We start from the raw sequence: 18,059 nt of genomic DNA on the forward strand, positions 1-18,059 counted from the left end.
TATTTTGCTGAGTGAGCAGTGGATAGCCGCGGGCTAGCTGAGAGGAGTGGAGTGGGATTGGAAGGAGGGGAGAAGAAAGAAGCCAAAGAGGGATGTAGTGCAGGAAATGGGTCTGAGATTGGGCCGTCTGGCTGGGTTAATAGACCATACCTCAGAGCTGGCATGGAGATCGGGGTCCTCTGTGTTTTTAGGGTCCTCATCTCTCTTAGAGGCCACGATCTGGGCTTTGATGGTGTCCAGTGTGCGCAGCATCCAACCATGCTGCCGGCGGATCTGCCTCTGAAGCTCCTGCCACTGGTGCACAATCATCTGGAGCATGTCCCGGAGGCCTGCGTGTATACACACACATACACGCACACACACACACTCACACACGTTATACTCCCATTCACACACACACAAGCTCATTTCCAGAGAAGAGAATGCGTTCAACCACAGAGTACATGTTTTATTAGTTTGCCTTTGTTGACTTTCTCCAACTGTGTTCACTTAAACATACATTTACATGAAACAAAACTGCAAAGAAAAAGAAGATATGCACACACTGTTTCTATGCACATACATAAAGTATTACCCAGTGTGGTGAATCCCTGCTCAGCAGTGCAGAGGTCCAGCAAGTCCCTCACACACACATCTCCCACTAGCCGCCTTTAACGAGTCTTTAATGTGCTATGATTCCTCCATTCATCATGCCTCCCATTTAAGCACCACCCCTACACACACATCTCTACCACAGCAAGTACAACCACATCACCACTAATAATACTCCAAACATTAGCCTAATCACTACCATCAGCATCTCCATCATATAAGGAGTGGTGTGATGTAGTCAAAGAATGGTAGTTTGATAGTTTAATGTCAATTTTAATGTCTCTCTTTAGAGGAACTAATCAGAAGCAGGGAAATACCGAGACTTTTACTTTTCAGACACTCAGTAGCAGGAATCAGTTCCAATATATCTTTTTATGATTTTATATATATTTTCAGTTCATTCTTTGGATGAATGCATGAATACATACTGCCCACTGTGTATGGTTCTGAAAATTAATGGAAATTAATTCACATTTGCTTTTTTATTTTGTTTCATTCATTTTAAAAGGAATATTTTTAGTTTTCATTTGGTTGGAGTATTTAATTGAATAGTAGTAAATTATTGTCCCGATCTTCCCCATCATGCCTCCCATGGTAACACTGCCATGATCTGTTTGTTTTGTTGCAAGTTGCTATTTGGTTGTAAACCAGTTCCTCGTTTGCCCCTTATTAGTTGGTGCGTATATTATTTTGAGGTTTCCTTTGTTTGGGATGAATTGGAACCATACTAAATCTCTAATACTAAGTGTAACTTATTAGTTTCTTGTTTTTTGTGGGGCGGGGGGGGGTTTGTGTGTGTTTATTGTGTTTCGGTTTGGTTTATCTGCATGTTTTATGGTTTAGCTTTGTCTGTCTGTGTTACGAACATTGCTTTGGACTTGAACTTGGACTTGGACATTCGGTTTGACAGTCAAGTACACACACTCCTTCCTGTTAATCACTTAGGTTACAGGGTTTTTTTTTTCAACTAACAAAATAGTGTTTTTGTAGTATTAGTTGGAGTTTTCATCAACTATAATAGTCTTGGCTATTAGAAGAGTGTGAGTTCTGCATTAATTCCTGTGCACGCAGAGCCATTTCTAGAGATACGACTCCTGCCATTGCCACAGTCTGCTCACTCTAAATCCTGCTCCAGGTAATTAAAAACACACACATGAGGGGCAGGAGCGCCGCAATGCTCTGTGTGCATGAGGAGTTTTTGTCTATTGAGTGTAGCACCATGCCACCTCTCGCACCTGCCGAAAGCTTGGATTTGCTGAGTTGCTAGGAAACCAGGTATTAGGGGCCGGGGTGGAGTGTTGGGAGGAGATTTACTTATAATGGCAATGTCTAATATATACACTGAGAGGATGCTCCAAGCCAAAGGAGATTAGATGTATAGGTGTGTGTGTGTGTGTGTGTGTGTGTGTATTTAAGGGATTGGTATGAGGGAGCTGGAGTGGCATGGTCTGATGGGCACGGTAAGAGCAGTCCTGCTCCGGGCGGCCATCTGCATATTTAATAGTGTCTGGCTTAACCAGCTGACAGGGAGGTCAGCTTAGTGGATTTGTACATTTGCGCAGCACTCTGCCAGACGCTTCAGGGAAATAATCACAGAGAGAAAAAGAGAAAGAAAGAAAGATTGAAGAAGGGAAAACAGGGCTAGGATAGAGGGGGATGTGAGAGCGGGTCTAGTAGGTGGCCTTTGACTTTGGCTCCCGCTGTTCTTAATTCCAGCTCTCTTCATACAGAGCACTGCACTATTGCGTCTGCTCACATTCCACTCGCTGCTTTATCCCACACCTCAATTCAGCCTGACGCGCTCAGAGTGGATGTGAAAAGGCGAGCGTGCATAGCGGCGGTGGCTGAGAAGCGGTTATTTGAGGATTTATAAATTCTGAAGGTCAGTATGTTAATATAAACATTAATAATAAATGTGCAGCTTGCCGGTGCACTACCTGATTTGTGGCAGGTGATGAGTTCCAGCAGTTGCCTCCCCTCCTCCAGTAGACTGTCTTTCAGAGAGCAGTGACTGTCCACGTTCAACTTGAAGCTCTGCAGACACACACCCAAAAACAGAAACACACACGGTATGATATCTCCATGCAGAGAAATATCCTCACACTCAGTTTATCTCTCACACATTCCCTCAATGCTTTCACACTCCCTATGTCTCTCATTCACACATGCACAAACCTACATATGCACATGATATAATCCGAAATATTTCTCTAACTCACACAGTTCCCCATACAATTGTCAGAGTCTCTCTGTTTCCTTCTCTCTCTCTCTCTCTCTCTCTCTCACAAACACACACCCCACCGGCAGCACTGTCTCCTTTCATCTCAATTCATCTGCAATCTTGAAACAAATGCTCATAAGTCACATTAGGGGCCTTTGTGCAATTGCTGAAAATGCACATAATCTCTTGACACACTGGCTTCACACAACCTCTAAAGATCCTTCACACACTCCCAGACCTCAAACACACATTATTCATAAAGTGCCGTGCCTCTGTGCATTGGAGCCTCTATTCTCCTTCTCTGCGTATTTGTCTGAGTCAACCCTGCTATCTGTGGTGTGCTGAATTATTAACAAATGACAGACGTCCCTCTAATACATCATCCGTGGCATAAACTAATATTCAAATGACATTATAAAACTGAAGCCATTTCTCCCACAGATGTGCCCTCCAGAAAATGACCTCAGAAGCCCACTCCATTCAGCAAGGGAGAAACTGTTTTACTCTTTCTTCTCTCTCTTTCTGTCTTTTTAAAGAGGGATACAATAGCGTACCATCCTTCCTGGCTCAAAGGATCCATCAGACGTGTGTCCCATAACTCTCGGGCGTGCGCGCTTCCCCCGAGCGCCTGTCCATTTATTCTGATGTCTCTATTTCAACTACTACACTCCCTTTTCCCCTGCTTTCCCAAATCCTCTACACACATACACACACCTCCTTGCTGCCTCTCCCGGTGGGTGCCACTGCCGCAGCGCAAACTTTCATGTTGATTGGTTTTGATAATACCCAACAGAGGGCTCTCCACTTGCTAAGTGTAATCAAAGTGTAGAGAGCATTATCCCGGCTCCTGGAGGAGAGGTGGGGGGGAGTGCTGTGTGGTTGAAGATGTGAAGCGGGGGTGGAGGGTGTGGAGGGAGAGCGATCCCATGAGGCTGCCTGCAGTGAGGAGCCTAGGGCCATCTTCCCCTTCCATTCTCATCTCCTCACATCTCCCCCAGCCCTGTTTCACACCATTACCAGCTGGTCTGATCTGACTGGTCCTGCCGAGAGAGCCCGGAGCTGCCACTGGCTATCTGAGCATCCCTCTATCTTTCCCTCTGCCTCTGTCTAGAGGAGAGGCCTCTTTGTCTGTGCCTGCCTCTCTGACAATATCCATGTTCACCAGTGTTCTGCATGCAGCTCTACCAGCCTTCATTTCTGTACATCAGAATGTCTACTGGCAGTTATAATGAATAATTCCTACCTGCCTAGGAATCACTCTGTCTGTATGCATGACTATCTATTTAGGCTTAAGTATACAGTACATCAAGTCTCTATGTCTATATAACAGTTAAACTAATAATTAACTGGAATTTTTTAGATAAACCAGCCTCCTTACCAACAACGATGAATGATGTGCTTCCTCTCCAACTGTGGAGGGAGTGGATGCAGTGGTTACTCTCACAAGCCAGTACATGTTGTACAAATATCTCCCACTTTTCACAGAAAGTGGCCAGTTGACTGACAAGGCAGAAGACCAAACAGAGACCTTTTCTTTATCCTGTTTACTCAGCAGTAACTGCTTCAAACAAAAATCTTTAATATTCCATAAATGGGGCTCCCAAGAGCATTGGCCCTATTATCAGGAGATCACAACAGCCTTCTGTGGCTTGAAATCTAAGAGAGCAAAATTGGCCAAGCTCTCTGGCTGGGAGGGATGGTATACTCTCTTTCCCCTGTCAATCACAGCAACATTAGCCAATCATGGTCATCTATGAGCTCATGAATGCAGAAGAGGGCAGTTAGTGTGTTCGTTTGTCCCTGCGCCTGGTTTGTGCAACTCTGGGGCTTTACTGAGTAGACAGCCAAGGTGATATGAGCAGGGCTATGGTCTCTGACTCCATTTTGCTGTTGTGTCTTTTTGTGTGTTGTTTTTTTTTTTTTTTTTAATTTAAAGTGTTTTGTAAAGTCACTTGGTAACAAGTAAGGGCCAGATAATACATAAATGACACATCATACATTTTACAGGAGGAGACTTTCATCACATATCTAAGAACACATTATATTAAGCTTATATTAACTCTTTTAAACCAAAATCAGAAAAATATGCTCCTTACACAACTCATTTTCAAAAACTATCTCTAAACACATAGTGTTAATTGTTGTCTTCTCATAACGACCAACACTTAATATTGATTCCATTAGTACAGTCCTGTACATTACATTTTATTATTGCTAATGCTTTCAGTGTATAATCAACTTTTTTTGTTTTGAATTAATAAAACAGAAGAAATGTATTTTGACAAAATAGTACTGGTTATAGCCTGCTGGATGTAGAGAAAAATGATGTGACTTGATCCCAAAAGCTTTAAGCATTCTTATAGGTGCTCTAAATGAATATGAATTGCACATATGCTAAATGAGCTGTCCAATACTTTATGCTGCCTGGGTGTAGGCTGGGAGATGAGAAGGTTAAGGAAGGCAGCGGGTTCTGATGCGGAGATGGAGTGAGGGGGATACGCTGGTGATGGATCAGCACACATGCACATCTATCACTGATGACAGACAAGAGCAAGTGTGAAGAACGCTTATTTATGGCTCTGAATACAGACTGAATTGATATCCTTTACAGACCTAAACGCCTTAAAAATGAGTAAACAAATAAACAAAAGCCACAAGAACCAGATATCTGTCACTGACTGAATGCCTTTTAAAAAATCGCACAGCAGAATGTGAATGCTAATACGAACATTCAGTCCATGTCGGAAGGACTTTCCGTGCTATCACATATTATCATATATTAATTGGAGGATGAAAATAAGAATGATGAAATCAAATACTAAACCTTAATAAGAGCAAGGGAATGAATATCACAATCATATTAAAATCTTATAAAAGGATTCTGTATGGCAATGGGTACACCTCTAATTCATGATTGACTGTCACCAATAATCCTATGCATGTCATCTTTTTATGAGATCAGGTTACATTTAATACACAGTCCATACTGCTATAGACTCCTGCAGCTCTAAAGCCTCACAAGAGGGGACAATTTCTTGGAGTGCATGATCACTCTCGACACATGCAAAGTGCCCTTGCTTCCTTTTCAACATCCCTTACCTTGACCACTCTAAATCCTAGAGGAAATATAATCTGCATAAATTTCCCGTGCGAAACTGAGACCTTCTCCCGTGTCCTGGAGTGTGTGTGTGTGTGTATATATATATATATACACACATATATATATATGCAATCAAACTGCTTGTGTGTCTGGAGCTTGGCATATGAGGCGTGTTTTGTTGTGCCATGTTGTTGTTGGTGAGTGTTTTGTTGTGTTGGAGTTGTTTGCAGGAGCAGGTAGGCAGCTCTGCTCACACACTCTGACTCTCCTGCTCAGACCTGACAGCAGGGCAGCCGGGTTATCTCGCTGACGTGACACCACTAGATGTGCCGAAGCAACCACTGGACCACAAGCTTCCCCCTTGCCTAATCCCCAAATCATATATATATATAGAGAGAGAGGGAGCAGGAGAGGGTGTGTGTGTGTGTCAGCTTGTGTGAAGGGGGTGATAGATAGAGGCGAGAGAATACCATTAGCTCAGACAGTGTCTGGGGACCAATGGGGTGTGTGTTGTGGTGTGGCGTGGTGGTTTGATGGAATTTGAGAGTGTAGATTCTATGTTGGAGCAAACAGAGCTCGCCATTTTATATGTTTTGGTATTTTCATGACCCCAGGCGTAGTTGGAAACGTGGCGCAGAGCAGCGCAAATGTGAAAAAAAAGAATTGGGTTTGAGTGAATACATTATTATTGAGGTGTGGTTAGTCGTGCTGCTGTAATATCCAAACAAATCTCTCCTCTCAAATCAGCTCCTCTCATTCCCTTTAAAGATCTGAGTGTGCCCAGTGCAGCACAGTAATATTTCCATAATGACATATGATTAGATTTCACTTACAGATTTTATATCGATTTTCAGTGGTAGCAATAACCAGCTGACTGACAAGACTTACAGAAAAGATATTTTCTTTCTCCATCACTAGATTTGATGTCAATATTTTAGTGGTAGTATAATAAACTCAGCAGCTTGGATACGTTTTATTTTAAACACCAACAGTCCAAAATCCACAATTAAAAACACAAGGGGTTAAATATTGCTACTCTTATTATACTAATAAAAGATACAGAAGGTCAATGATGAACATAGACAGAATGAGTTTCCAGAGCTCGTGCTATAGTGTGCAGTAGCCTATACATACTGTATACTGTATATGAAACAGTATATGAGCTATATGTAATAGTTTATTGCCAAATTTATATTTATATCAGTGGAACTGAATGCTCATAGGTCACTCATATATGTACTGATTATGTCTGATTGTAATAAAAGCAACTCATGTTGTTTTTAAAGGTTTCAAAGATAAGTTTCTCTGCAAGTCGCAATCTCTGCCCAATTGTTTTTTAACAAACCTCTACGTATCTCAGGGGAATTCAATCCCCATGCTCAAGGGCCTTGTAGATAATCTGCTTCACAACAGCAAAAAACAATTTCACACTTTCACAAAAAAAAAAAACAGTTTTATTTATGTACGATGTAGAGTTGTTGGATCTTTTAATGAGTTTTGAGATCTTTTGAAAGTGGGTCTAATTGTAAAGCATCAAAGTCATGAAATAGAGAATGTGAAAATACAGCATAACTCAAGTTCTCAAATTGGGAGAGATTGTCTAACCTCATTTAAAGTGCAAATTTGAACAAGAATGTTATTGGTAAACTAACAGCACTGATACTCATGACTATTATGTAAATAAATTGATTATGTTATTAGAGTAATATAATTTTCCTTTATGAATTTGAATGGATTTCTGTGGAGTTCTTCTGAGTTTCTGCTTCACTTACATCCACCTAAAAACACAGCAGGATGGAAGGGTTTTTGCATTTCATAGCTGGTATAGATTTAAGCACTGGGTAAAATAGAAGCTCAGAGACACTATATAAAAGTTTTTGGAGTGAATTGGCCTTTGTTCATATTTGTTATGAACAAAATAATTAGGTCTGTTTTATTCCAGTGAAATTGGCTTCCCTTCTTCTTTTTCATCTTCAAGCTTTCATATTTTAGGTCAAAAGTTCATGAAAAATGTATTGTTTGCCATGTCTGCTGACGATATCGCTAACTTTATTGTGTAACGGTTTCAGCGGGACTGTTGCTAGAATTGGAATTTTACGTGGTGAACATAGACGAGTGGAGTGATACAAACAGTGAAACGTCCCAGTGTGCTCATACTAAATATAAGCACTGTTGGAACACCGCTCGTCCAATCAAATTAGTGGACCAGAACAAACCGTATCTGTAACAAACAGTATCTGTATCAGGCCAATACAAGCAAAAAACTGTAAATCAGATATAGGAGAAAACATACTGCATATCGGAACCTGTGTCAAGACAATGGAACTGAATTTGGAAAAGAAATTTATTTTTGGAACTGAATATGTTTACATATAAAGAGACTTTTTTTTTCTTTGTTTTTCCTTTTTTTCTTCGGTTAGGATTGATTTTATTATATTTATACTTTACACGTTATTATATTACAACATACAGTATTATATTTACAGTGAAATTGATTTTTGTGTGAGTATAAATATGAAATGCATCAGTTAAAAAAAACATTTTAAAGTTTGGTAGTTCTTAAAGAAAACGATGGGTATCTGCATCAGTATTTCAGTTTTGGTATCAGAAAAGGAAAAAGTGGTATCGTGTCGTCTCTAAACAAGACTTATCCCCGTGTCTGTGCTAAGAGGGAGTGAGGATAATGGTGGTGGAGAGCATGTTGGACATATGGATATTTAACATGTTGGGCCAAAATTTTCCAGAGCTTTTCAATTCGGTTAATATTTGGTGACTGCGAAGATTAGATTTACATTTAAATCATTTTCAAACTCAAGCTATTCAGTGAGTTGTCATCCTGGAAGAGACCACTCCCATCGTGATAGAAATGCATCATCATAGGATAAAGGTGATCAGTCAGAATAACTTGGTACTGATTTGCAGCAATGCTCTAAGGGGACAAGTGAACCCAAACCATGCCAGCAAAATTCCCACCACAGCATAACAGAGCTGCCATTTTTTCCTTCAATTTGTCACCCATGTATATTAACTCATTTTTGCCAAAAAAGTTACTAAAATCTTTTGAACTATTAATGGCTACATTTACAAAGTGCTCAATTTCAATTTACTGCTAAAATACCATTTTTCTTTTTTTGGGTTGTTCACATTATCTTTTTAACATGGTCTATATACTAGTCTATGACCTGATGAGACTATATAACACTAGTCTGATCAGGTCACATGCACTTGAGAACACTGCTCAACACGAGACTAATTCCCACTGCCGCAAAATCGTGATGTATACTGAGAAGGAGTGGTATCAAAGTCGCATAAATGCTGATCTCAGTTCTGATCAGTATGGGATTTCTGTATCACATATGAAAGTGCGCCAAAATAAGAAATGAAAAAGTCAGAGACTTAATCTGATATTTGCTGTTCATAATATCCAGCAAAACAAAATCTGTGATATATATGAGAAAAAATTGGATTTGGGCCACTTTTACCGGGAGTGTGAATGTACTTTATTTACATCTTTTTTTTTATTTGCCATAATTTGGTCACCATAATTTAATTCTGGCTAGTATTGGATACAGGATGATCAAAAAGATGAGCTTAAATCAGAACTCAGCACTTGGCCTTGCAAAGAGTCCATAGCCTAATACATAACCTTTTTTTATTTTCTTTAGTTTAAACATCTTTGAATTGTGTGTGTGTGTGTGTTCTCTGTAACAGCAATCTCTTATCCCTGCTGCTCATTTGCCAACACAGGCTGCTGCGTCCCTCGTTAATGTGATTCAGGGACCTGGATCCACCATCAAGCTCAATCAATAGCCGTTTCATTTCACACCATCCCTCAATGCCTTATAAACACAGCCCTCCCTCTCCCCCTGCAGTCAACCCCCGTGTTATAATTCTCCCATGGGTACCGGAAAGAGCTATGCTACACACACACACACACACACACACACACGCACTCCATGTGGCAGCTGGACTATGAGTCAGACATTAAATCTGTATAAAAAAAAAAAAAACTGCACATCTCTACATCAATATGAAGGAGTGCAGCCTTTCATAATAAAACTCAATGTGATGTTTCTCTTAGAAAAGTAAAAATGGTGTGAACATGGTGATGAGGCTTTTTCATGCTCTGAAATTTGAAGCCTTTGCAATTTTTATTGTACGTAATAACTGTTCAATATCAGCCTGGCCTTGTATCCCTGATCATGTAGTAAATAAATGATCACTGCTGTATGGGAGAAGATGTACTGTTTCAATCCCTCTCTCTCCCACACAGAAATAATGGTTCCACTGCCAAGATTTTAGGGAGCACATCTCTGGTTTGTCAGAAAGAAATGAACTAATAAGGAAGATGGGAAAATTCCAGTGTGGGTGCATGACCAGTCAACATGGTTCAAGCATGTGTGTGTGTGTGTCTGTGTGTGCGCGCGTGTTAGACTCACAAGGTGTGTTTCCAGGTAAAGTCTGAGGCTGTCGATATCGACTCGTGGAGGTGTCCAGTTCTCTGTGCTCTCCAGTGCTTCCCTCAGCCAGCAGATAAACTCATCCAGCTTAGAGACGAAGCCCTGAAAGTGGCCAACAAACACACACACACATGCACACACAAGCACACACACAAATAATACAAAAAAATATATATTTAATATTGAAAGAAAAAACCTGTATCATTTTAACATTTTACAATTTTAAAGATTAAAAACTAAAGTTTAACATCAAAGCAGCTGCTTCCAGTCAGTTTGTAATTATTTGAAAAAAAAAAAATTAAATGTTTGACATGTTTATTAAAATGATATCTTATAATAGTATATCTTAGAAAAGTGTATTCTGACATAATTTATTGCAATATCAGTATTATATCTTCATATCACCCAGCCCTAAAATATCCCACAGAAAATATTTTATACTTTATTATATATTATATTCTGACTTTTTGGAAACATCTGAAAGTTTAGAGAATTTGGCACTTTAGAACCTTATTTTTCCCCTAATATGTATCTTTTACCTGTAAACACAGGACCTTATGTGACAACAGAGAAGTACAAGTTAAATGATCTATAATATTTATGTATCTGTGTCTTGTCTTTGACACACATACAGTCAGGTGTGCATGACCATACAGGACAAAGAAAAACACAACTAAAGTCTCCTGATCTAACATGACATGTGCAGTCTAAAGTGAAATCCAGCCATGAGACTCAGTGAAACTGCACAGACGTTTGATGATGATCAGTACGCATCGATGCAAGCTCCTTTTAAATTTCAATTTCGGATATCGTTGATAAAGTCTGAGGTGCACAAAGTTGTGGAGCAGCAGCCTGCTTTAATCTAAGGTGGACAGTGCTTAGCAGAATGTCATTCAGCACTTGTCCTTGATGTGCTCGAGCTGCTGACGGAAAACTGGTTGTGTTGTTCCGACGTGTGACCACTGCCACCTTTTGGTCATCTCTAAAACTGCATCTGCCATAAAGAATAATTATCATTCCTTGTATCCATTTGCTCTCAGATCAAGCCTGAGGATGACCAGAGGGAGAAGACAGTGAGAGGGGAACACAGTCCTCTAATTACAGCGAAATGCATGCACTTATACATCACAGTCCTCTGGAGCTACATTCTAATACCATAAACCTGAACAGATCAAATGGCACTTTGTAATATCTCTAATGAACTATATAGCCAGACCCCCAGGCTTTATCCAAGGATACTGCTCCCTTTCTGCTATAGCAGCTCATTACCTAACATTGGTGAAAATCAAAGATATTGATACAAATGACCTCTCCACACGCCAGCTAGGAAAGCTATAATTTATCGAATATTTTGCCTCGACTTCTGAAGGAGAGCAGCTTTGAAGTGGGCAAGACTGCCTCTGTTTTCAAAACTAAGTGCTGGAGAGAGAGAACAAGAGAGAGAGAAAGACTGAGCAAGAATGAGAGAAAGATGAAGAAATGGTGTTCTGTGTGTATGTACCATTCTCAAGTCTGAACACAGACAGGGCAGCTTGGATTCTTGTCTCGGCTTTAACAGCTCTCTTACAAAGCTATACAATGTATAGACACGATGTATACATAATATAGATCAGACAACTCACGGCCTATAAATGTACCCTAAAAACTGCCCACAACAAATGGAACTGTTAGAGTGCCAGAGCTGTCTAAAGTTTCTCCCTATCATGGTGCATTTGAATCCCAGTGAATCCACATCCCTGGTTTATAGAGTATAATCAAGCAATCAGCATGACTCCAACTGTAGGAGACTATGAGATAATGTTTACTGAATATGACAGTTAGTGTTCTCCTCTAAGCACTTTCAGCTGCTTGAGTAGCAGTTTGAAAAGATTTGGTACCTAGACCTGTACCCGAGGAATTGAGCATGACTATATTCAAGGAGAAAATGGGGTAAAAATAAAAACAAATGCAACTGCAGATTTAAGACACTAATCAAAATTAGTACTCAGAGAAAATTGCCTGACACAAGCTACAAGATTTCACATCATCCTCGTACAGTTTAGAAAAGAAACTGTACATTGTCATGCTGGAACAGGTTTGGGCCCACATATGGGTGTGATAGTCAGGTGTGAACAAACTTTTAGCCATATAGTGTAGATAGATAGATGGACAGGCATGTAATCTGTTCAGTCTCTCTGTGTGGAGTTTTGCATGTTCTCCCAGTATTAGAGTATGCTTTCTCTGGGTTCCTCACACTGTCCAAAAACATGCAAATAGCACTCCAAATTGTCCAAAGGTGTGAATGAGTGTTTTAATAGGTGTGTGCATGGTGCCCTGCAATGGACTAGCATCCTATCTTAGGTAATTTGGCCTGCCTTATGGGTCTTGAGCCCAGGGTAGGCTCTGAAACAACTACGACCCTCACCAGGATAAAGCACTTACTGAAGATGAATGAATGTCATGTAATCTTTGAAACACATTAACTCGGCTGCTCTGTTAATCGCATGTCATCAGCTATTTATGAATGTTTGTCTCCGCATAAGGTGCTGCAAGTTTCGGAGCGGCTTTAGGAATTTATTTTTACTTTGTGAATTTTGTTTTGTGAATTGGGGGGTATATGGCCCATGATATTTAAGTTCATGTAATATAAATGTTTTGTGATTGTTTTAGTTAACATCCCCACTACAGTACCACACCATACCACTGGGGGGCCAGGGCCCACAGGTTAAAGACAAACACAACACAGCCATTGTACAAGAGTCAACAGAGATCAAATGACTTTGCTGGTACTTTGTATATGTCTAGGTTTCCTTCTTCTCCTCCTCTACAATCAAAACAAAATCTCAGAGCAGCTGAATATGTAGCCTCTGCTAACTTTGTTTACAGAGAGTCTATTAAAAGAAGATGAAGAAAAAAAGGATATCCAGTTTATCACCTTAGAAAGAGAGAAAGTGAAAGAAAAGGAAGAAATATATCAGGATAGATGGACAGAAAGGAAAGAGAAAAAGACAGACAGAGAGCTAGTGTGTGTGTGTGTGAGAGAGAGAGAGAGAGAGAGAGAGAGAGAGAGAGAAAAACAGGGAGATGGAGAGGAGGTTGGTCAGAAGCGTCACACTTGACTAAGCCCCTGAGACTCCCCCCAGCAAAGGCTTCAGCTGCCAGCTGTCTGTTGCCGAGAGGATGAAGTCATCTCCAGGGGCTGCATGCTAATGTAATCAATCACTTCCCCCGTGACATGCATCATCTCAGGTGGATGCGGCTGCCTGCCTTAGCCTGGCCCAGTCATCCTCACAGACACCAAGACACTTTTTTCTCTCTCACAACACAGACGAAGAAAACAGGACTAGCCAGAATCATTCATTTTATCATCTCTTTCATCTCATCTCATGTCACCTCATCTCCACTACTGATTCTGATCATCTTATCGGCTGGCGGAGGACTAATCAGGAGGGTTTTACAGTTCTGCAAGCAGAGATTACATTACGCAATGTTTTAAAACAAATTTCTTTACAGTCTTACAGTTTTAGAAACAGGAAACATGTCTAGTTTGAGTTTGCAACAGTGTTTATACATATACACATATATAATTGTTTTTAAAAATCACACACTAAATGTTATGTATGATATATAATAGATAAAGAATTTTCTTTTTATGTTTATGGTGATTGTTATTCTTTTTCATTCAGCACAATGCATCCCTGCACAACAGTACAATGTTCATACCATTCTGTAACATACTGCAAACAATAGTTATTTTATTTCTGTTTCCTCAGACGCTACATGTGTATATTTTCACTTCTTCATCTTTGGTCACTTTCATAATTGCTTCTTTGTATCTAATCTTTTACTCCACTATTCTATTTTTATTTAAAATTTCCCTTTGTTAAATGTCTGTGTTTTTGAATATTGTTAACAGTCTTACATTGTGCATACACCACAACAAATTCCTCATATGTGTAACATACTTAGCAAAATTCTTAAGATTCTGATGGAAACAATATGATGCCTGTATTTCCTTAAGTCAGCCACCAGGTGGCAGCAGTGTACAGCCTTTTTTAAGTAACCTTCACTGCAGAACTAACAGTCCAGTAGATGGAATCAGATGGATAGGAGTTTGCTTATAGGAGGATTTGGATCACATCCAGCTACTCCCCCTGGACATTTGTTTCTGCAGCGAGAACTATCACTTTTTGTATTAAAGTTGATATAACAAGTCTAGCATTTCTTTCAGAGTGGTTTGGCCTAGTGGTTATGGATTTGATCTGAAAGTAGCACATGTAAATGTTAACTGCTGATTGCTTTAAACTTTATTCCCAATATTATGTATTCAAATTTCTCTTTAGCTGTCATTAATTGTCTCATTTACTTTTTTGATGGTCCTAATTTATAAGTAACAACCACATTATTAGGCCTTCCTTTGACTGTTATGTTAAGTATTTTAGGATGTGGCTTTCTAGCACATATGCAAACTGTGATAACAGAATTTGGGGATTTCTTTAAGTGCCAAGTAATGACAGTTTATTGTTTATTTATATGCATACAAAGATAAGTGCTCTGAGCTTTCCCTAACACCCAGTCTTGTTATGCAAATATGTTATGCACCCAATTCCTAACTGAATAAATAAGCTCACCTCTAACTTTCCCCAAATGTCCTGGTAGTTCTCCTGGTGCTGGATGTCTTCCAGTAGCTGCTCAATCAGAGGTGTACACTGGAGCACCATCCTGGAGGCCTCAGGTTGCACAGTAATCCTCTCAGCTCTTCGAGACTTGGGTGCACACCACCCACCCTCGTCGTCTGACACCAAGTCACTGAGGGGTCCAGACTCGATACTTTCACCTACAGAGGGAGCCACATCACTGGACGAGGATGAAAACCTCCCTGTTGAGAAGTGCTTCCTATTGGGCCGGGGAGAAAAGACATGGCTGTTGGTCTCCCATTCTGGGTTGGCCTCAGTCAGCTCCCAATTGTCCACATCCTGAACTGACTGTTGCAGGGCTCTTGGGGGTAGGGCCTGGGCTAAACTCTCCAACTTTGAGGCAAGAATCTCAGTCTTCTTCAGCTGGGCAGGAAGGGCAAGGAATTCCTCAGAACCATACCAGCAATCATCTTTAGGGCTACTGTTCTTCTCGAGGATATGAGAGCCCTGTTTGGGCATGATCCACAGAGAACCTGTGGTAGGAAGATGATCATCCAGACTGGAAGAGCTTTCACGTGGATCGTGATTTGATGTTTCCTCCCCTGAAGAGGGTGGAGGGGTGGAGGAGTCACTGTTCACCTGCATGGTTTTGGAGTGCTTGCTCTTTGAGCATGAGTACAGGTTATTGTGTTCAGCATCGTATTCCTGCTCAGCCACAGATAAGCTTCTCTGGATGGGCATTTGAACTCTGCGCTTCTGGAAAGCTGCTTGGTGACTCGCTTGCCGGTTCTTTGCATTCATGATGTGGAGATTCTCTTCTGACTGACTCCCATTGCTGGGGTACACTGCCTCCAGGTCCAGCCAGAATCTAGAACGATCAGGCACATCCAAAAGAGAGGGCGTGCTTCTGCTAATGTCAGCCTGGTAGTGGAGGGAGGATTCTTCCATGTACATGGGCTTCTTGGGCACAGAGGGCTGAGTAGGTGATATGTCATTACTGTGAGAGCCTTGGAGTGGACGCTTGGAGAGGCCAACGTCGTTCTCTCCCTGCATAGCTGTGTCTATAGATGGTGCCTGGTCCATGGGCAAGCTCTGGGTCTCCTGGGTGGAATCAGCTGGTTCCTCCACAGGCCCCTGAATGGATGTGGTTGGTTCCTCCACAGGCCCTTGGGTGGATGTTGTCGGTTCACCCACAGAACCCTGGATGGATCTGGTTGATTCCTCTTCTGTAGGTGAGGATGATTCTTGGCTCTGTCTGGAGGCAGCAATAGTGAGAATATCTACACTCTGAAGCAATTCAGGGAAGTCTCGCTCCAGCTCAGGATAGAGGGAGCGTGGGTCTTGACCCAGGCCTCGGCTCTCTGGGTCTTCACTGGGACTGTAGTCACTCAGTTCATAGGCGGTGATGCCACAATCCAGGGAGAAGTAGTCCTGACTACACTTAATAAACAGCTGACCCGAGTCGTCCACCTCTGTCAGAGAGTCCAGTCGAGCCTAGAGGCAAGACGATGAAAAAACACAAAGCACAGTATTATATGCATATGTACATAAATGCAAATTATGTTTGATGTATGTGCTGCATAGATTATGTCAGGTACTGATTTATGCACAAGGCACGAGAGCTGAACACACCCAAAAACTTGTACGTGTGTGTGTGTGTGTACATATGATACATATGATGTGTGCGCGACCTGGTCGTGGTCTTGACTGAAAGCTTGAAGTATGTCTGTCTGCCGTGTGTAGTTGCCGTTGGAGTCCTGCAGGCCTTGGAGAAGCCTCTCCTTCAGAACCAGGACAGACACACGGAGCTGGTGCCAAAGGAGCTGCACAGTGCGGATGTCCACAATGATGTTCACCGAATACGACAGCAGCTTCAGGGAGAACTCGGTCTCCAGCAATGCATGGATCTGTTCCACATGATCCGATATGTCCTCACAGATGTCCTATGTCACACACACACAAACACACACACACAGGAGATTTTACAAACTGATTTACACAACTGTTATGAGACCTCAAATGCTTTTAAACCAAAGCTAATATTCCTTCTTCTGGAAATGATGACAAACACAAAATTCAAAAACCTAGAAACAAAATACATACTGTAGATAAAGTGAGAGGTAGTGTAAAACATACTGTAAGTATCAAGTATCAATCAAGTTCTTTTAAAATTTTCATACACAGAAGAGTAACCAAACATTTGAACAAAATCACAAAAGTTCCTCATAAAAAACAGTTTGAAAACAGAAATGAACAAAAAACAAGATGTGTAAGATGTGAGATGTCTAAAGATGCCACAAAAGATGCCACAGCCAAAGCAGGTATTTGAACTGACACAAGTAAGGATCTCGAAAAGTCATGTGTTAACCTTAAAAGTAATTCTTTGGTTACATAAAAATTTACCTACCGTAAAAAATAATAAGCACTGTAGAATGTTTCACAAAACTCTGTACATCCACCAAATGAAATACAGGAAGACTTATGTCATACTTCCACATTCTGCACTTGACTCAGTTTCACATGAGATGTGAATAATTTACATACGATATCTCAGCGTAAACAACTCTGTGCCACTTTGCCACATGCCACTAACACAGATGACTCTGATTACACTTAAGAGACCGTAGGAAATAAAACTAAACTGAGCCAATCAGAATTATTATATTGTGGCTTTATCCTAGGTATAAAATCTTTTACCCTCACATTTACACCAACAGGATAAACAATAGCATGACTAGCCTGGTCCAAACTGGAATGGAGCCATATATACAAACCCAGTCTAGCCCAGTTCCATTAATATCCTACAGCCAGCCTATTCATGATCATGTAATATCTTATGGCTCATTAACAGCACATCAATATCTTCAATACTAAGATTATCAAATCCAACTGTTAGCATAAACAAAGAGTTAAGTATCTATTATAAGAGCAAATAAAAACTAAACATAGAGATTGAGTTTATAAGCATGACCTTACAGAACACTTATTCATATACTGAATCTCACAGGTGGATTAAAACTGTTATAACCATTCTTTTTCACAGTCTAAACATTCAAGGACGGGGGATCGAG

General features: G+C 40.7%; 1 protein-coding gene across 3 annotated transcripts in view; it reads right to left on the reverse strand.

Moving 5' to 3' along the window:
• akap6 (A kinase (PRKA) anchor protein 6) overlaps window positions 1-18,059 on the reverse strand; it is a 95,151-nt gene that overhangs the window by 57,439 nt on the left and 19,653 nt on the right. For all 3 annotated transcript variants that reach the window (XM_053237433.1, XM_053237434.1, XM_053237435.1), the window contains 5 exons: window positions 16,680-16,931; window positions 14,983-16,482; window positions 10,352-10,474; window positions 2,529-2,625; window positions 151-329 (listed from right to left, as the gene is read on the reverse strand). In XM_053237433.1, the coding sequence (XP_053093408.1) occupies window positions 151-329; window positions 2,529-2,625; window positions 10,352-10,474; window positions 14,983-16,482; window positions 16,680-16,931 (2,151 nt within the window). The remainder of the gene's footprint in view (window positions 1-150; window positions 330-2,528; window positions 2,626-10,351; window positions 10,475-14,982; window positions 16,483-16,679; window positions 16,932-18,059) is intronic.

Source organism: Pangasianodon hypophthalmus, chromosome 10, assembly GCF_027358585.1.
Source record: "Pangasianodon hypophthalmus isolate fPanHyp1 chromosome 10, fPanHyp1.pri, whole genome shotgun sequence".
In the NCBI taxonomy this organism is placed as follows: Eukaryota; Metazoa; Chordata; class Actinopteri; order Siluriformes; family Pangasiidae; genus Pangasianodon; species Pangasianodon hypophthalmus.